Source organism: Petaurus breviceps, unplaced genomic scaffold, assembly GCF_028583685.1.
Source record: "Petaurus breviceps papuanus isolate PSGF00001 unplaced genomic scaffold, PetGlider_PUasm1.0 370, whole genome shotgun sequence".
In the NCBI taxonomy this organism is placed as follows: Eukaryota; Metazoa; Chordata; class Mammalia; order Diprotodontia; family Petauridae; genus Petaurus; species Petaurus breviceps.
In genome coordinates, this window is record NW_027186297.1 from 792,485 (window position 1) to 812,422 (window position 19,938).

At 54.1% G+C, this 19,938-nt stretch overlaps 1 protein-coding gene across 1 annotated transcript in view; it reads right to left on the bottom strand.

Moving 5' to 3' along the window:
• Positions 1-322: 322 nt before the first annotated feature.
• Positions 323-19,938, bottom strand: part of CERK (ceramide kinase) — a 39,873-nt gene continuing 20,257 nt past the window's right edge. Inside the window, exons 2-8 of the mRNA XM_069099325.1 lie at positions 15,619-15,693; positions 13,702-13,854; positions 11,527-11,632; positions 9,960-10,036; positions 5,149-5,354; positions 3,226-3,434; positions 323-2,884 (exon numbers count right to left, since the gene is read on the bottom strand). Of these exons, the coding sequence (XP_068955426.1) occupies positions 2,812-2,884; positions 3,226-3,434; positions 5,149-5,354; positions 9,960-10,036; positions 11,527-11,632; positions 13,702-13,854; positions 15,619-15,693 (899 nt within the window). The 3' untranslated portion in view covers positions 323-2,811. The remainder of the gene's footprint in view (positions 2,885-3,225; positions 3,435-5,148; positions 5,355-9,959; positions 10,037-11,526; positions 11,633-13,701; positions 13,855-15,618; positions 15,694-19,938) is intronic.

Consider the following 19,938-nt stretch of genomic DNA (forward strand, 5'->3'; position numbering starts at 1 on the left):
TGAGGCTGAATTTGAACTCAGGTCCTCCTGACTCCAGGGCCAGTACTCTATTCACTGCACCACCCAGCCACCCCTCATAATGAACTCTAGGAAGGCCACTCCGTAGTGGTCACAGGGCTCCCAAGCCCGACAGATGCCGCTGGCCGCTGGCTAGGGCCAGGAGAGCTCAGCCACCATGAGCTCCGAGGCCTCGGACGTCACCTCTGCTGCCTCCAGGACCCGTCCCAGCTCACAGTCTGAGACCAGGGACAGGGGGAAGGGCAGGCTCATGTGGCTCCCCGCCCCCCAAACAAGAACTTTCAACAATCAAAAGAAAGTCACATTCTGTCCAACATAATTTTATTTTTTAAAGTCCTCTCCATGTAACAGAACATTAAGTATACCCTCTTTTAATCTTGAAACCAGCAAGATTAGACAGAAAATTAAACTTAAGCTTTCTCATCAATAATTTCTTTCTCCTCATGATTGTACTTAAGGAATAAATTCATAATTGTTTTCAGATAAAAGCGGGCACAACCTGCAAAGCCCTTCTCTTAATGAAAATAAGCAGGAATGCATCATGTCCCAGGAGTACAGCTGCAGCCCTCCCTCTCCTGAGAGGTCGGGGAGAGGGTGCCCCTCGGCTCCCAGCTAGGATGGGTCGGGCAGGGAGGTCCAGGGCACCTGGCTTTGGCTGCCCCTGGAGAAGAAGGGAGGGGCTCCACAGGCACAAGCAGAAGGACCCTCTCCTACACAAGGCATGACGTGAGCCTGTCCTCCTGGGTGCCAAATGTCAAGGCTTGGATTCCACAAGATAATGTCCACATCAACAGCAGGGGAATGTCCAGTTTCGTAATCCTCTAAGCAAAGTCTGGGTGTGAGGCCATGTTCCAAACGGACTGAAGCCGTGTTAGCAAGGCAGGGAATGTGGACAGGGCCTTTGTCTGGACCAAGTGCTCTCTCTAAGAGCAGTTCAAACTATTGGCCTAAAACTGGTAAGGCAGACCAGAAGTAGGCTTGGGCTTCTGAGCAGGGGCAAAGCCCCCTTGGAGACTCCTTTGGAGTCAGAAGGAAAGCTGACCTGCCATTTTCACAAAAAAAGGCTTGTTCAAGTACAGAGTTTGACTTGGCATCCCCTAAAAGCGGTCACCGAGAACGGGGGAAGTCCCCCCCGAGCACGGAATGCCAGCCAGGACCACTCTGTGGGGGCCGTCCTTCATGCATGAGGAAAAGCGAGACCATCAGTGGTGCCAAGACTGTCACCTGCTGCCTCAGTGCCTGCCATGCCAGGTGTGCCGAGATCTGGGCAGAAGGGAGGGAATGGGGAATGCTGAAGAAGGAGACGTGGTCCCAGCCCTCGGGATCTTAGAGGATGGCAGGCCGAAAGCGCTTAAAGCTCCTGGAAACCACGGCAGTGGTTTGTCTGGGTCCAGCCCGAGGGCCCTGCCTGGTTCTTTTACCCTGGAAACCTTCATGTTTCTATAATCACCTGGAAGCGTTTCCCTCCTTCCCAGGGTTGGGCCTAGTGATGCAACAGGCAAGCTACTGTCTACTTCAGAAGCCTAAACTGCTCTAAGTAAATTCTACAAATACAGCCTGTGGTGCATGTTAGATCTGTCTAAATGGCTACTTGAATTGGTAACAGCCCATCCACTATGGATTCTGGGGGCAGAGAAGGCCTGGCCGTGTAGGGGCTGGGTCAGCTATGTCACTGGGAGAGCGCAGGCGAGCGCTTCTTATATTTTAAAGGAGCCTACTTTGCATACATTTTATCATATTCATGACTATGAATCAGAATAAAACAATGGTCTAGGACACAATTTCGTGATTGTGCTGTCACCTGAGGAGGAATTGAGCCTTCACACAAAAACCTGGGTCCTCTGATAATTGTACTTGCAAGTCCTTGGGCAGTCGATGCACAATTAACCACGGTTTGTAGACAAAACACCAACAGGGAGAACCCCCATGACACGCGGTACTGGGGCTGAAAAGGACCCAACTTCCAGTAAATATGTGGAAACAAGCAAGGCGGGCAAGACTCAGGCGCCCACACAAGGCAATGCAAATGGCCAGGCCTGGGGGAGAACAATCGGGCGTCTGTGACAACATTCACTGTTTGCAGTTAATATTACCGACAACAAACATTCAACAATGAACTTCTGATTCACGGAAGCCTCAAGCAGCACGATGAATATTATTTTAACCCCTTGGCCTGCGGCAACAAAGGCACCAACATTTGGAATCCAAAACGTTGGGGTTTTTAAAAACAAAGTTTGCCAGCGCCTGTTTTCCTGCCTTAAAAGTGACGTGTGACTGCCTTCTGCCAACGCGCCTCGGGGGCACTTGCCATGGGCTGACACAGTCCTCATGAAAACGCTGCGGAAAGGCGGAGTTGAGGCGTGAAAGATGGATCATGAAATAGGGTTGCTGAGGTGCCAGAACCGTCACAGGCCAGGATTTACTGCCCCGCAGCAAGGCTCGGCCTCCAAGCACAGCCTCCACACACCCCAGGCACAGACAAGATGCTGCTGACCCCCGGCCTCCCGCGGTGTGTGATCCAGGGACAGGAGCGGGCAGCTCCATGAAAACCTGCGCCAGCCACCTCTCCCCGAGCCCCAGGCCCCTGACGTTTCACCTTGTAAAATGCTCAGGATGGACAGACACTTGGAAAAAGAGCTTCCTAAGATCAACATGTAACTATCAAAAATAAATTCCTAATTTCAAATGTGTGTAGGCATCAGCAGAGCTGGTCTGCAATATTCCTTCTAACAGATATAACTGATGATCCGCAAGCACCGGCTGCACCCAGAGGCCTCCACTGGCAGCAGCGTCTCAGCTGAGGGCTTCCTGTGCTGGGGTCTCCTCAATCCCTCGCGCAAAGAGCTGCAGCAGCTGGCAGTGAACCCTGAGGGCAAAGACACAGGAGAGATGAGTGGTGGGGCAGGGGCTGCTGGAGTCCAGCCCGGTGCCCAGCTAAGTCTAGAGGCCTTGCCTGCCAGGGGCCTGGTCCGGTCCCTGCCCCTCTCTGAGCTCCGGCCACGCCCTCCGGCAAATGCGTTCCCTTATTTCTAAAATGAAGGGGTTGGAGGAGCGGGCCGTCCTGACACCAGGGCCGCTGACGCTCCGAGGGCAGAAGGAAGGCTCGGGTCTGAGTCTCCCGCCTGCGCGGCTAGCCATCACAAATGCCTGGTCAGTGGGGGCTGCTGAGCCGCCAAGGGAGAGGGCGGCCGCAGGGGACACACCCACCGGACTTGGATGGCAGAATTGCTCAGAATCTCTCCGTCACAGTTCCAGGTGCTGTTTGGCAGCGTGCAGCAGCAGGCTGGGTGATCGCTGCAGATGTGCCCAAAGCGCTTTTTCCCGCGGTCCTTGAGATCCACATCCTCGTCATCCAAATGCTTTGACGTAAACTGGAATTTCCTCACCCGGTAAACCTCAACAAATGCAAAGTCAAACTACAAGACAAAAGTAAGTGGGATAATTACAACCTTAATTTTTTTTTGTATCTGGAAAGCAAAACTGTGCCCAGAAAAAATGCTAAATTCTTCCCACCTCCCTGGAGACCACACCCCTGCTGTCAGTGGCTCGGAGGTGAGCTCGGGGTCTGGTCTCTGGGTCGGCCGATGCTTTTGGCTCGCTCGTCTCCCGGCCAGCTCCCTGTGCCCCCAGTTTGTCTACACCGGTCTTTCAGACTTTCCTCCGGAATCCAGGTAGTGAGCAGCCCGTCTTCTTACTGGCCCAGAGCAGCCTTTTACATAACCTCTCACCGGTTACCCTAAGCAGCGCCTGCAGCCAGGGCCTTGGGTCTTAAACAAAATCACAGAGGTAATCCTCCAGGAAGGTCATGCCATCCCACCCCTCTCCAAACTCCAGCTCCTGGTGTGGGTGGGTCCAACTGTCCCAGAAGCTACAGGGCATTGTAAGAAAAAGTCACTCAACTTTACAAAGCCCCCCGGCCCTCCACCCCAGTGATGGCCCCATAAGGGACACACCCAAGGAGGAAGACCCCCAGTGGCACTTTTTGTCACAGTGAGCAACTGTGAAGACGGGGTGCCATGTGACAGAATGGAACACCACTGTGCCCTGAGAAATACACCTATGGGGAATTCAAATCTAGCCAGGAACTACACAAAAGGGAAGTCAAGTCAGCCTCCCGGCCCAGCTGGCCTCTATCATATTGTTGTGAGGAAGGGCTCTGGGGTGGGGCCCAGGGCTGAGCAGGGACACCAGGAAGAAAACAGCCCCACTGCAGAGCTCCCTGGGCCGCCCCTGTCCCCTGCTCCCTCCTAAACCATCCACTCTGGGAGGGAGGGACAATGCACTGGACCTCTGGTCCATACAGCCCGAAATCCAGGGCCACGAAGGCCACACACAGAGCAGGCCCCGCCTCAGCAGTGGATCTGTATTCTAACAGAATCCTGAATGACTGAGTCACTTCTGCTAAACTCAACAGGGTTACAATAAATGTGAAGAGGGCCAAAGTACAGAGACAGAGAAAAGATTCACCAAGACAAGACTGAAATCTTTTTTCCTCCTTTCATAAAAGACTAAACTTTTTTAAAAAATCAATTGGGGTTAAGTAACTTGTTCAAGGTTACACGGCCAGTTATTTCTGGGTGTGGTGCTGAGTATCTGAGCCCAGATTTCATCCCCAGGTCATCCCAACACTGGAGCCAGTGCTCGCTGAGCCACCTGGCCGCCCCTAAGCAATTGGGGTTAAGTAACTTGCTCAAGGTTACACGGCCAGGTGTTTCTGGGTGTAAGTGTCTGAGTCCAGATTCCATCCCAGATCTCCTGACTCTGGGGCCTGTGCTCTTACTGGCTGTGCTACCTGGCCGCCCGCTAATAACTTTTTTTCATGGGAAGACAGCTGCTAATTGTAACAGGGCTCAGCAAGATCTTCAGGAGACTGACAAACAGCACAAATGCCCAGAGCTATTATTTTCTACAGTGAAACAGGAACATGACACATCTTCATTTAAAGGTCCTTTTTTAGGAAAAGGGCCTTGGATAAATGGGTTCAGGTAACTAACCGAGTTCCCTGGCGCTCCTCCTGATTAGGTGAATGCTCAAGAAGAGGCACCCTCGGACCCGTTCTCTCGGGCAAACACTCCCACAGATCAATGGTTCGCACCACTGGATGAGGAACCAAAGGCCGCGGACGCCTACCTGGTCATCTTGGTTTGTATGCCTGATGAGATACCGCAGAAAGCTCAGCCGGGAACATTTGCGGACCAGGATGAGGTCGGATGAGCCGTCGGCCAAGTGGGCCACTGGGGACAGCCCCTTGGGGCTCCGCGGACAGGCACAGCTCATGTTGGCCGCGTTGATGGCCAGAAATTTCCCCTGGATGACCTTCCACTCTTCGACTTCCTCTGGAACAAGAACAAAACACGGCACTTAAAGGGCCCTGGGGCTGCAGAACCCGGCTCCTGATCTGTAAAACGATGCCATGTTCTAAACCCTTCTCCAGCGCCAACATGTAACTCAATGCCGCCAACCCATGTGAGGCACCTACTATGTGTGAGGCCCGGCTGTATGTAACACACAGTCACAGGCGCTTCTACAGTCCAGGACCCTTGAGCTTGGCACCAAGGCTAACAGGACTGGATGGGAGGAAGGAGGCCTGCGCCTCCCAGCTGAGGAAGCTGCCTCTCCTGGTGCAGGCAGCACCTCCGCTACAGCCTGCCACTTCCACCCAGCTCTGCCTCAGGCCAAGCTTGCCTGCTCTGTCCTGGCACCTCCCCAAGGCGGCCGGTGAGGCAGGCCCGGCCGCCCCGCGTATTCTCGGCCGCCTTTACTGCTCCTCAGTCCTAAGACAGGCCTGGCTCCCACACGGCCCTTCCCTGGGCACACTCGTCTAATCAGGCTTCTTTCCACCTGTTTTTATCTGTGACCTTCCCACTTCCTTGGGTAACACATTCAGGGCTGTGATCGGAGCGTCTGAGCGTGGTGGTTCCAATGGCCCCGATGGTGAGAAGAGCTCATCACAAACACCTTTGTAGCTGTTTCCCCCATTTCCATCTGCTGTCTTCCTTCCCTCCTGTGCCCGAAGGACGACCTTCAATTGGCTTTACTGCCATTTCTTGGTTTTCGAGGCGCATTGTTCCTGTCTCCTGTCCCCCATCGGATTTCCTAAACAAGTCTGTATGTTAGACCTGAGCCTCATTTTGGCTTCTCTTGGCCTGTCACAGTGATGGATTCACACCCATTAAATGCCGGTGGGGGCGTGTGGCTCCTGTGGCTGGGGGCTGTGTGCTCCTGCCCCTCCCTCTTTTCAGGCAGGGCTGGTCCCCAGCACCGTTCCCTCAACTGTTTTCACTGTCTCCTCGTTCTGTCTCGATGCTGACGGCTGCTCTGCCAGGCCGGGCGTTGGGCGGGCAGAGACACAGTTCGGGAGGACGTCAGTAACAGGCTGGGCATTCAAAGGTCTCAGCTCAGTCCGCAGTATGCTGGGCACCTGACTCTTTTCCTGAACCAAGTCTCTGAAGCCGTGTAGGGCCGAGGACGCTCTGTGGGCCACAGCCCATCCTTCCTGGAGTCAATCACAGAGCTACGGCCAGAAGGGGCGTCCGAGGCAATCTCAGCCCCTTCCCTTAAGCCTGCCCACCTCTGCATGGAAGCTGTCAAGCCTAAAGGATCTCACTGAATTCTTGTAGAATTTCTCTGCCTCCTCATCCTTTGCAATAGATGTTGGCACAGAAGCTGCAAGTATTTTCCTGGTGGTCTGTTTGTAAATAATTACCACGGACGTGGCGACATGTCCCCTAAAGTGAGAAGCTAGGCAGCTCCGTGCACAGCGCCCCGAGTTCAAATCTGGCCCCAAGACCCTTGCTGATGTGTGACCTGTCTGACTTAATGTCCCCTCTGGTATCTTTGCCCAGAAGAATCCCACACAACTCTCAGCCCGCAAAACAACACTTGTCAGAGAGTGCTGTGCCGCACAGCAGCCCGTCTGCCATCTAACGGCTTCCACAAGCTGCACCTTCCTCTCGTGCTCTGCCAGGGCCCATGTCTGCGGAGGTGACATGGGGACCCGGACTGAGGGGTGCTCTAAAAGCCACATGCTTCTTAGCCCCTCCTGCCCTTTCCCCTCCTCTGGCCACACTCAGGGGGGCTTTCTTTCTTTGCTGGGCATTAGAAGCCCTCCATATGTCGGCCCCTGGTCCCCACCACATCCGTGCCTCGCGCCTGGCATCCCCACCTCCTGGCTCCCTTCGAGGCCTCGCTGAAACCACCCGCATTTACGCTGTGCAGATGGCGCACAGGCCCAGCCGTCATGGGCTGTCCCTGGAGGGTGGCAACCACGCTCTTGTCTTCCTTTCTGTGTCCAGAAGTTTAGCACAGAGGCTGGCACACAGTAGGAGTTTACTACATGCCTGATGACTTTCTGATCTGACATTTCTTAGTGCAGATAATAGTCAATGTAAATAAAGCAGGTGTTCCTAATTTGGAACCCATGAACTTAAAAAAAAGTGATAACTTAATCTCTGTAGAGTCAGCTTCCTTTGTAATTCTATGTATTCTATATTATGTATTTAAAATTATTATTATGAAAAGGTGTTACCAGGTGCCAAAGGGCTCCATGTCCCCAAGAGATTAAGAACTCTTGTTCTAGAGAACAGCCTAAGTCAGGGCCGATAGCTTATAAACTACTATTTTGACTAATGTAAAAAAAAATATATGTATATATAGAGAGGGAGGGAAGGTGGAGGGGAGGGAGAGAAACATGAATTGCTGTGGTTATTAAACTTGGGATTTCATCAACAGCTACAGCAGTTTTCATACAGTTTGCTGGCCAAAAAAATACTGTAGCAGAAACAATTAGCAAAAGAAAAAAAACAATCAAAATGCTACGGTTTAACAATGCATTGTTTTGATCTTCTAGAATATAGCAAACTTTTAAAACAGAGAAGTTCCAAACTAAACTGCTATCTTAGTGCTGAGGGTTTGCTGCACCCAGAGCGGAGAACACCAGTTAAGTAAGACTGGGAATGAGTCAGACACTCAACGCTACAAGGCAGGGAAACATAAGAGACCCTGCCTGGAGAATTCCTTGGCAATGGGCCTCCAACAAGCATCACAGATTCACCCATTCCCATCTCCTGGGAATGCAGGGACTGACCAAACACACGGGGAGGCTTCACTTCCCCAAAAAGTTTCATAGGGAAATGGCGACACCCTTGTTTCCACAAGTCATTCTCACTGGGCCCCTACAGGAGGGGCCTCTTTAACCACCAGGGGAAGGAGGGCAAAGGTGACCTTTCTAACTGACGGGGCTCCTCGCCTGCTACAGTCGGTGCCTTGGAGGGGGGGCCTTCTTCCTCTGCCAAGAGTAGCCCCAAGGCACTAAACACCAGGGAGGTCACTATGGAGATAGGCCACATCCATGCCCTGTAATTCTGTCCTGAATACTGACTTAGCCAAGACCATGGGCAAAGGAGCTCCTCAACCCAGGGAGAAAAGCAGTACCAGAGGGGTCCTGGCCTCTGAGAACCTTACAGTTTAACAGGGTTCACAAGACTGGACACAAATCCAGTAAGACTCAGTGCTCCCCATGTAGAGAGAGGTAAAGCCAAAAGACCCAGAAAGGGAGGGACTTCAAAGGCCTTCACACAGTCACAGAATGAGAGTGGGGAGGGACCCCAGAGGCCACACCCAGTGTGGCTGCCCGGCCTGGGTCACAGGGAGTGCCCTAACTCCCAGAAGCCTCAGTCTTCCAAGGAGGCATCGTCCTGTGGTGGGAGCCCCCTCCTCAGTCATTCTCAACTAAGGGTGGGCCACCAGCCCAAAAGGGAAGAGGAACAGAATGATCTTCCTGGCCTCCCGAGACCAAGAAGAGCAGACACCAGCTTTTCCCCAGGGCTGTCAGGAGATCTGGCCTGACCATGCTGAAGCTCTGGGCAAGCCCGGAGGCCTCCCCCCCTCTGCGGCACCTCCCACTTCCCTAAGTCAATCACCAAGCGGTTGCTTCCTAAGGATTACCGTGTGCCAGGCATGCTAAGGGCTGAGACAGAGGTCAGAAGAAGCCGGCCTGTCTGCGAGGGTGACCATGTGCAAACCTGCCCAAACAGCACCCGGGCCACGGACGCTGGCCTCCTGCAGGAGGGGGGACTAGCTCTGGGCCTCGGAGGAAGTGGGGAAGTCAGGAGGGAGAGGGTGCAGATCAGACACGGGACAGTCGTGGCCCAGACACACCCTGGGAAAGTCACTTCACGGCTCCAACCCCAGCGTCTGCACTAACACCAGCCAGACCCTGCCCCATTCAGAGCTCCTACAGGAGCCTTCCGTCCAACACGGGCCGCCTGCACATGGCTCCCGCAGGTCTCTCCCACCCTCCCACCAGAACCCAATACCGGGGCTTCAACATGGCCTCCCTTCCCTAAAAGCTTTTTTCCTCTTGATCAGAAAACTACGAGAATTCCTTTTCAAAAAGATCTTTTCCAAAATATGAGAAAACTAATGATTTTTGAATTAAAAACAATTACATCTTTTTTATGAAACACAATGTCATACCGTTCAAATGGTGGGTCAGCTGACCTGGTATGTAACCGCCTGGCCTGACCCATGGGTTGAGGCCCAATTCAAATGCTGCCTCCTCCAGGAAGCCTTCTGGGAAACAGGCCTGTATTGTTTTACATTTTGGGAAGGTGTGGAGGGCCTCATCCCTCTTCCAGCCCCGTGAGCTGTCACAGCCGCACTTGGCCTGGCCGGCCCCAGATGGGCACCCCATGGGGACTTGCCGGAGGACAGAAAGCCCAGCTCTGGCTCCCTGGGGGCAGAGGAAGGCAGGATGGCATGGAGATCCCAGAGCCCGTCCTGTATGCCCCCTCCCCAACCCGCACAGGCAGGAAAGGCCTTTGGGGAGCCTGGGGAGGAGTGGGGGACAGAGTGGACTCCCAGAAGGAGAGGCTGAGCCGGGCCTCCTGAAGCATCAGCTCAATTCTGATTCGGAGGCTCAATTCTGGCCCAGAATTTACCTGTGTTTTCCAAGCCGTACAGGGATTTCTTCTGTTCATCTTCCAGCTGCTGCTTACTCTGCCTGCAAATGAAGCACCTGAAAGACAGGACAGAGCTGCCTTGTACAAGAGTCTTTCACCCTAAATAACCAGGGAGGCTTTGGAGCTCAGGCCAACCCCATCTCCAGGGCTGAGCCAGAACAGCTCACGTGCAGACTCACAATCGGCCAGGGCAGGTCAGAGGCACAAGCACAGGGCCTGGGGAAGCCTTCCCGAGGGCAGCTCAAGGCTCATCCACATGGCCAAAGAGGGGAGCCTCATGGAGGCGTCCACCCACCCATCATGCCTAATTGCCCCTCCAAGGAAAGCAGACCGGACCATCCAGCAGTGCCGGCCACCCCAACAGAACTGGCCGTCTCAGCCCCCAGAGGAGTCTCCCCAACAGCTCCCTCAGGGGGCAGTCTGCCCAGCCCCACCCCGGGACGGTTCCCCCTGAGGAAGCCCCTTCAGGCTTACAAAGCACTCTAGCGCATCATCTCACGGGGCCCTCACACCAAAGCTGTGAGACAAGGGCTAGTTACTCCCATCTCACAGGGGAGGAAAGGTTAAGGGTCACACGAGCTAATTAAAGCACCTGAAAGGGGATCTGCACCCAGGTCTTAGGGACCCCAAGTCTGGTGCTTCAGGCCCCCCCCCATCCCCGCTCCCCCTTCCCGTGGCCTCAGGGAGGTTTTCCTCCCCCCATCCCGCCCTCGGCCTGGCCCCAGGGGCCCAGCAGACCACTACACTCTCCAGAAGCCTCCAAGCCCTTCAAGGCTGCTCTGTCCTCCTCTCCAGGCTGCCTGTGGCCAGGCCTTGTGTGGCCTGGTCCTGAAGCCCCATGGGCAGGGCCACATGGGTCACTAGTGAGCAGGGTGGGGTCTCCACGTCTGAATTCCATCCACAGCAGTGTGGGTAGACAGCCCAAAAGTAGACCAAAGGGAAGACAGCTCAAGCCATGGACACTGACGTGATGCGTCCAGAGGAGCTCACGCTGAGAGGGCCAGCATGTACAGAGGATGGAGGGCTTAGTCTGCTGACAGACAACAGCCTGGATGGGTGTCCGCCATGGGAGTGTGCACATGGACACACCCAGAAGGATAGGGCAAGGGGCTGGGAGGGGCCTCAGATCACCTCGGCATCTACAGGGCCACCCTATCTCTGCCTCCATCATCATCATCCTCACCTGGCCTCCCTTGAACCCAACCGAGCCCCACAGAGCTGTTAGAGACCGCGTCACTGCCCTGAGAAACTCCAACCCTCAGATTCAAAGACTTCTGTCAAATGCCAAGAGCAGAGATGTCCTCCAGAACTGTCAATCTTGCCACCCCTGAGCGGGACAAGGCTTGGGACCACTCTGACCATCAGGTGAGAAGCTTCAGGGCACTGCGCCCACAGGGAAAGGAGGCCAACAGTGGGGCCAGCTCCTGGTAAGGAGGGGGAGGCAGCCCAGCACAACCAGCCCAATGCCAAGACCCAGGGCTTCGGGATGCTTTCCTGACATGGCGAATGCTGCCGCCTCCCATGGGAAGGAGCAGCCAAGACTCACCCCATCCGGCAGGGCTTCTTATCTCTCGGAGAGCCCACGGTGTGCTGTGCCGGGAGGAAGGCCACCGTCCCTTCGTAGCAGTGATGAGAAAGGAAGGTCTTAAAACCTACAGAGAAAGCGGAACAGAGTTCAGTGGGGCCTGTCAAGCCTCAAATGTGATGATGCCTTCCAATACCGCTGCTTCCTGCTGGACTAGACAGTCTCCAGGGTCCTCTGGCCGCGGCTCCCAGGTCCTGAGGAGGTCGCCTGGTCTAGCCAGCCCCCACCCCAATACCCACGGGAGCGCTTGGAGAGCCAAAGCAGTCGAGGTGCAGAAACGGCTGGGAATGCCCATAGGGCTAGCAAACTGTGCACACCCCCTGACTCAGCTATGCCACTTCTTGGTCAGCATCCCCAAGAGACCATGAGAAAGGGGAAAGGACCCATGTGCACAAAGATAGTGCCAGCAGCTCTTGTGTGGTGGCCAAGAGCTGGAAATGCTGATCAGGCTGTGGCAGTGAACGTGAGGGAATGCTATTGTGCTGCAGGCAGACGCCAGAGAACCCTGGAGAGGCAGAACCAGGGGAATGCTGCCCACAGCGCGCAGACTGACTGTGACAGACCGAGCTCTGCTCAGCAATGCAACGGCCTAAGACGAGCCCAGAGGACTCAGGGTGGACGACGCCGTGCACGGCCAGACAAAAAACCGCACAGTCGGAGCGCAGAGTGAAGCTACTTTCTTTTTTTTGTTTTGCTTTTCCTTTCTCATGGTCCCTCCTATTCGTTATAAATCTTCTATGCAACATGACTGACGTGAAATGTGTTTAATAGAAATGCACGTGTAGAGCCCATGTCCACCTGCAACCATCTTGGGGAAGGAGGGAGGGGGAGAAAATTAAAAATTTATACAAGCGAATGTTGAGAACTAAACGTGCTGGGAGATGAGCGGGCAGTGAGGGAGTGAGGACGAGGATGTGGGCACTCAGAGCAACGCAGGGGCTGCATGCGGGCGGAGACAGCACAACGAGAAGGATCAGGAGGGGAGGCCACCAGACTGACCACAGCACCGGCAGGGCCCTGGGGCACATGGCTCTGCCTCACTCATCTCCTGTTACCAGGAAGAACTCAAGTCTGGGATGGAGAGCGGGAGAGGAGAACTGATGAGCGAAGGGGGCCATACTGAGGTAACTTCAGATGGCATGGAGTCGGGCAGCTCATTCGTCACAACCTGACCAAACCCTTCTCACCCAAAGAGAAGGAAGGGCACTGAACGAGCTGAGGGCAGAAGGAAGAAGATGCTGGGGGGAGCACAAGGCTGCCCCCTCCTCGGCCCTTTGATCTCCCCCTCTCCAGAGGCCTCTAACAAGGGGCCAGCCTTCAGTACCTAGGTCATCCTAAAACCTTCCTGTAATCTGATCTGATTTCAGTTAGGCTCAGCCCACTTCTAACCCCTTTTCCTCAAAGAAGGCGGGTTCTCAGCCAACAGCACGGTTCAACTGACATTTCCCATGTCATAAGTGACCCAAGAGAGGTCTGTGAGAGGAGATGGGGTCTGTGGGCAATCATGGACTTACTGCACAGATGCAGACTGTCCAACCCTAATTCTCCCTCCCTAAAACGCTCTCCCTTCTGCTTCCTTAACTGTTTAATGTTTAAGAAGAGAAGAGATACGATATTCCACCACTACTTAAAATACAGATCGATCCCTCAAATACAATCTGGGAATCTTCTGTTTTCATTTCCAATGAGTTCTTTCTTCACTAATTTTTGGAATTACAAGGAAATCCACCCACATTCATGCAGCATTTGTGAAAAACTGACCCAAGAACTGTTGTCCAGCTCGGTGCCCAACACTGAGGCTGAGAAGGTTCAGACTGAGTCAGAAATGGCAAAATAAATAGTCTACGACATTCTAGCTTAGAATGCTAAGCTGGGATCAGGACCATGGGGTCACCAAACAGGAGAACCCTGATAAAAAGGACACCTCAGTTCTGCTACTCCCCCAAGTCACCTCTGACCTCTGACCCCCAGAGCTCAAGCCCTTCAAATGCAAGGCTGCTGGAGCCGAGGACTAGGAAGTGGCCTCCCTGCGACCCCGCGACAAACCATCCCATAAAGTTTTCTTCCCTTCTTGAAAAGGGCCCTGGGTGTCCCAGTGCGGCTGGCACGCTCCCCAGCCTCCCCGGCCCAAGTCACCTGAAAGGTCGTATCGGATGAGGCCCATCCACCGCTTTTTCTCACTGTCCCTCAATATGTCTCCATAGAAGCCGTAGCCCAGCAAGGACACGGAGTACTTGAGAAAGACGTTGTTGTGATGCACCGATGACACGTCCATGGACAGAGAATCCCCTGTTGGGAGAGCGCCAAGCTCCGTTAGGTCCACACAGCTCCCCCCACCAGTGCTCCCAGAGGGCAGCACGGGGGGGGTGAGGCGAGGCCCGGATGCCCAGGGCGGGCTGCTGGCCCCTGTGATGATGGAAACCACTGCGGGCTCCGGCTCAGCATCGTGGGGGCCACGGACGGGGCCACACCATGTGACCTCGGGCAATGCCTCAGCCTTTTGCTCTGCAGCCTCACCAAGCTTTCAGGGCATGCCCAGCTCTAAACTGACCCGATTTGGAAGGACGCAGCTCTTGGGCCCAAAGAGATCAGGACGAGGTCAGGGAGAAAATCTACATACACACAGTGAGAAAGGACAGACAAGGTCACCCCTGGGGTGCTGAGACTCAGGAGGCCAGCCCACTGCGGCCGGGAGGCGAGGGTCTGAGCCGAGACAGGCAGCCTCACCACTGGGGACGGTGTGAGATGGCGCCTGTTGGGGGGCACAGCTCAGCCAGGGGTGGCGGGAGAGCCACAGGGCTGTGGAAAGAGGGGCCCTGGCAGCAGATGGTGAGAGCAGGGCTAGTGTGCCAGAAACTGCGGGGAGGAAGCGGCATCTTCAACAGGTGGGGGTCAGAGGAGGCGGCAGCAAAAGCCCAGAGCATTTACGGAGCCCTGGGCATCGGGCGAGGTGTGGCAATGCATGTGCAGATGGAAACCAAGCTCTGCACCCCATCCCCTTGGGGTGTTTGCAGTGTGTGTGTGTGTGTGTGTGTGTGTGTGGGAAGACAAGGAGCACAGGTGCAAGGGCGCGGGGATTGCGGCGTGTGTGTGTGTGCAGGTATGCTCATGTGTGCGTGCATGTATGCAGGTATGCTAGTGTGTGTGCATGTGCGCAGGTGTGCTCATGTGTGCAGGTATGCTCATGTGTGCGTGTATGTATGTGTGCAGGTATGCTCGTGTGTATATGTGTGCATGTGTGCTCATGTGTGCGTGTGTGTGCAGGTACGCTCGTGTGTGTGTGTGTGTGTGTGTGCGCGTGTGTGTGTGTGTGTGCATGAGTATGTGTGACTCACAGCGTTTTGGGAGGGGGGTGGAAAGAAGCAAAGGTTCCCAGCATGAGGCTTCCTGAGTCACTTCCCAAAGGCCGGGCAGGCCCTGTGAGGTTCAGGCACAGGGTGCAGGGGATGAGGGGGCCAAGGTCACTCACCCGGGAGCCCGGAAGAGTTGGCTGTGAGAGAGATGTGGGTGGGTTTGGGGGAAAGATGACGGGGCAACTCTGGAAGTCTTGAAGGGGAGGGGAGAAGGGGCCTAAGGGAAGAACCCATTAGTGAGGGGGCTTTGGGTGAGCTAGTGAAGCCTTAAGGCCAGAAAAAGAGAAAGGGTGAGAACCCGGGAGCATTCAGAAGAAAGTACCAAGGATGTGCCAAGAAATGGCCAAAGCCTGGGACCCAAGCCTGGAGCTCCAGTGAGGCCTGACCACCCACTGTGCCGCAGCCCGGGGCTGGTGCCCCACAAGGGTGTCTGCTGCTGTCAGTGTTCAGTGGCGCTGACCGTGCACAGAGTCAACGGTTTCTGCAGGCTTTCAGGCGAGGAGGAGAGCCAGGAGTGGGGCCGGGCACAAGCCCCCCAAGAGTGACAGTGTCCTTACAGAGCACGTGCTGCAAGGTGGAGGACAGCTATGCCCCAGGGACGGCTTCGAGGGCGCCATGGTTAGCAGCTGCCCTGTGGCACCTCTGTCTCGCCTGGGTCCCCAGCCTGTCATGCACCATCCTCTCTTAATGAATGACTTACCAACAATAATGTGCAGGGCGGACGTTACTGGGTCATTGATACCGACCGTGGCGTAGCACACACAATCCGTTGAACCTAAAAAAAAGGGATTCTTGATCAAGTCAGGGATGGGGATGGAGGCTCGAAACCCTCGGTGCTTGGAAGTTTCTCAAGCCCTGCTCTGATAAAACCCCTACAATGCCCCCTCTTACAGGAACGCCCTCCCGGCCCCGTCCTCGGCCACTCTGCCCCCCCCGCCCCAGCCCCCCCTGCGGCCCCCCCCCCCCCCCCCCCAGTGACCCAGAGAAGCCAGCTGGCCTCTGCGCCTCTCCAGGGCATCCCGGCATTCTCCCCACAAGGTGTCGTGAAATTCTAGACAGTCCCCATCTTCTATCTCAGAACCAAACTCTTCTATCTCAGAACCAAACTGGAGACGGTGCTTTTTGGGTGGCTGGCACACTCTAAACTGCATGGAGGGCCACCAGGCAACAGGCTTTGCTTAAAGATACGAAGGTTTTCAGTGGGTGAGGGAAGGTGAGGAGAGGGAGAAGAAACGTTTGATCATGAACAAAGAAAGCACAAGGCACAGACAGACAGACAAGGCCACAAAATACCACAGACAAGGACTACTCTGGAAGCTGTGCACTGACTTTGTTAAATGTTTAAAGAAAAGCAAGCTGCAGGGGAGACACGTGCACCACCAAGCAGGTTCTCTGGTTACACCCGTGCACGGAAATGCACCTTCTATTTGATGCTTAAGTTCAGAATAAAAATCAATACAGAAAAGGGTTGTGAAGAGTGCCCTTGCCTCCTTCCCAGTCAGAGAAGCAGGGACCTGGGCACGATGGAGGCACAGGCTTGCTCGTGCCTCGTTGGGATTTTCAGACAGTGTTTTGTGTGTTTGTGACAGGCTTTGCTGTTCTTGCTTTCTCCATGGGGGCCAGAGGGAGAACCAAGCCAGTGTCCTCATCTTAATTCTATGAGGCTGGCAATCACATTACTTTATCTAACATTCATTTACATTTTTCAGATAAGGAATGGTCTAAAAATCAATGACACTTTCCAAGGGATGAGCCGTTCTTCAGCAGCTCTGCAGGTCTTTAAGCTGTTCGTCAGAAGCTTCATGCTTACGGAATCTGGAGAGACTTGAATTTAGAACCTGAACTGAAAGTTTTCCTCTGAGGCCTCCCATCTCCACGGCTGCCAGGGGAATGACCAGGAGCCCCGGAAGGGTCCAAGAAAGAGCGTGGCGATGGGTGTTCTGTTGGAGAAGCTCCTGTCACAAGGCCAGCCACAGAGAACTAGTGACAGTCTCAGAATGAGCGAGCGTTCATGAAGACCATCTTATTAATGGTGGAAGAAGGGCCTACGCCAACATAAGCAGGGCCAGGCGAGAAGAATGACAGAGGATCAAATATAAACGCTGCACAATTAAAAAGACCAAGCACGGTCCCAAAGAAGAAACAGAAGGCAGTCTTCCCCACAGCCCTCCCCCGACTCCCCTCCTTTACGGAGATGGGATGTCCACAAATGTGGCATACTAAACATATTTCAGACTTTTTCCATGTAATAATCAGTTTTCCTCATTCTTTTTCTATCTCATTTTCCTTCTTTTTTCTTTAAAAACCCATTTGTTATATGGGAAGTCTCTCTGGGAGAACGGGGGGAGATACTGGGAGAAACTGATGGTGTTAAAAAAATGACCAAAGATTCTCAATCACTCCTTTGAAAGGTAGTTTGGCATTCAAGATGGAGACCAGACAGAAACATGTGGGCATCTTAATAAGTCACAGAATCATGCTATACCAATGAAAAAGAATACAGAAAGAGAAGCGGCTCCCAGTGACGAGGGGTTTCTGGGTTCACAAAAAAAAAAAAAGAGTCAGTTCTCTCCACATCATTATCCTCGACTCCCAGGTCAGGAACTTGGTCAGGTGAGGACCTGAGCTGGGCTGCATCGCCTGCCCCGTGGCCCCTGGTCGTCACCGCTGCTCTTTCTATGGCGAGTCCTCAATACCCAAGTCAAATCTCTTCAGAAAAAAATCCATCCTTCTCTCATTAGAACTGCTTCACTTTGTTTCTGGCTGAGAAGCCTGAAGCCGACTCCTCCATGGGTAATCTAGGTCCTCAAGAGCCAAAGCTCTCCCTGCTCTGATCTGCACAGGGTGGGACCGAGAAGCAGTGACGCTGGGAGAGGAGACACCGCAGGGGCCGGCCGCCTTGGGGCCTAGCTCCTCTTTTTGTACAGCTCTGCAGTATGCTCCAAGGACAAGAGTCGGGTCCTTCTTCGGACCCTCACTGCTCTCCCCCATCCTACGCACATGCTCTGGGATTTCCTCACAAATAAAGCTCCTTCCCATGCCTGCCACTCCCCACCCGCACCGATCGGGTTTCTTTTAAACAGGGCCATCTTGGGTTTCATCCCAAGTCTCACTGACACCTGCCCAGTAAAGTCTGTCGCCTGCTTTGGGATTTCTGCCTCCTCTTGTCGGGCACTTGTGTACAATTAGGGTCATGGGTTTTTGCTGGCTTCTTTCCTGGACTTTGTCTCCTGTGAATCTCCTCTGTGGTGACTCTCTGCGGTATCGAACTTTGGGAACACAAGTAGGCAGTCTTCTTTCCCCCTCGTCTTCTCCAGCCTGAAGAGCTTTTGACCAAATTCACAAGACCCCTGGCCAACAGAGCCCCACTGGCTTTTCAGGTAGTCATCCCTGACTCGGAAGCTGCCGATGTTGTAAGATCATCTCTGGGGAGGCTGCAGGCCCCCAAATTCCTCACCTGGTGACTGGCCCTCTAGTACTTGTCAGGACCATCACTGGCCACGCTGGCAGTCCCTACAAGAGCCCCTGCCTGCCACAAGAGCATGAGGCCTTCCAGGGAATCATCCGGCAAAGATCAAACTATTTCTGACATACTTGTAATGTTACGTGCATTTAACTCTTTGAAAACTGGAAACCGACCCAGGAGGCCCATTAGCCACCATAATCCCAACATGCCTTTTTTCAGTCCTGTCAGCTGAGTGTTTACCGGGACCTCAGTGATAACTCCCATCCCCTTTCTTTCTGCACCACAAGGGAAATAATCGCATGGCAGGTAAAATTATCGCACTTCATTCTTTTCACAAAACCATCCAGAAGATGACTTTCTGAGTCTCTGCTGAAGAAGAAAAAGGAAAAAAGAATTCACGTGCAGGGACTGAAGAAACAAGACTAATTATTAGAACAAGAAAGAGCTAGACAGACACTGCAGGGAACAAAGCAAGGAGGGGCACTGGTGCAAAATGACCGTCCCAATCACTGTGAGGACAGGGCAAGGAAAAGGAGAGAGGAGAGCAAGGGAAAGGGTCTGAAGGCAAATACACGGGGTCTCTTGGGTATGAGAAGATATGATATGGAGGCTGTAACAGCCCAGGAGCCAGAGGAACAGGGAGAGGCTTGTTCCCAGCAAAGCAAAGCTGATTGCTTCATCTGAAGTCTGCCCCCTCTGGCTTAAAGAACTGTGATTTCCCCAGGGCCCCAGGCTAGGCAGCCAGTGCTGGGCTAACAAGGCCAAGGCACAGCTGGGGCGTTCCCAGGAGGGCCTCGCCATCCCCAACAGAAACTGCTAACGAGGCAACAAGTTCCCTTGGAAAACATGCGGCTGACGTTTCTTTTCACAAGTGACTTCTGCCTGTCCTGAAAGCTGCATAGCTGGCTCCAACACCAGGCCCCAAGCAGCACCTCTGTGCCAGGGCACGGGCAGGGAACCTGGGCCCTCGAGCATCCCATCTGAAGGGTGGGACCAAGCCAGTACCGTGTGAAGGCTCTTTCTCGAGGCATCACCCCTGGAGAACAGAACCCTCGGCTCTATCTTACAGCCTTCTCTTTCTCTGAGTCTCAGCAAGCCTCACGCAGCCCTCTCCAGACTGCAGGACCACCTCGCCTCCACAGGACTCTCCCCCACGATCACCCTGGATGTGCACTCTGCCCTGGCACTTCTCATGCTGGAAGCGCCTCACTGACCCTGCCTACTGTCCCTCCAACTGCTCAGTCCCTACCTCGCCATTCTAGGTGTGGCCAAAGCAGTTCTGCCCAGTCTCCAGGCTCCCCCACCCATGGTGACAGTTCTCCTTCCCCCATTAGAATGTAGGCTCCCTGAGGGCAGGAACTGCCTTTCTGCCTCAGTGCATATGCCCAGCATTTAGCACAGTGCCCATACACAGCAAGCACTTAATCCATGCTTCCTGGCTGGACCCCTTTCTCCAGGGATTACTTCCCATCATTCCTTGTGTCAGAGGATCCATCTCCACTAGGACCCACCTCCCTTGATGTTTTCTGGGGTCCTGGCCACCCCCTGAGGGTC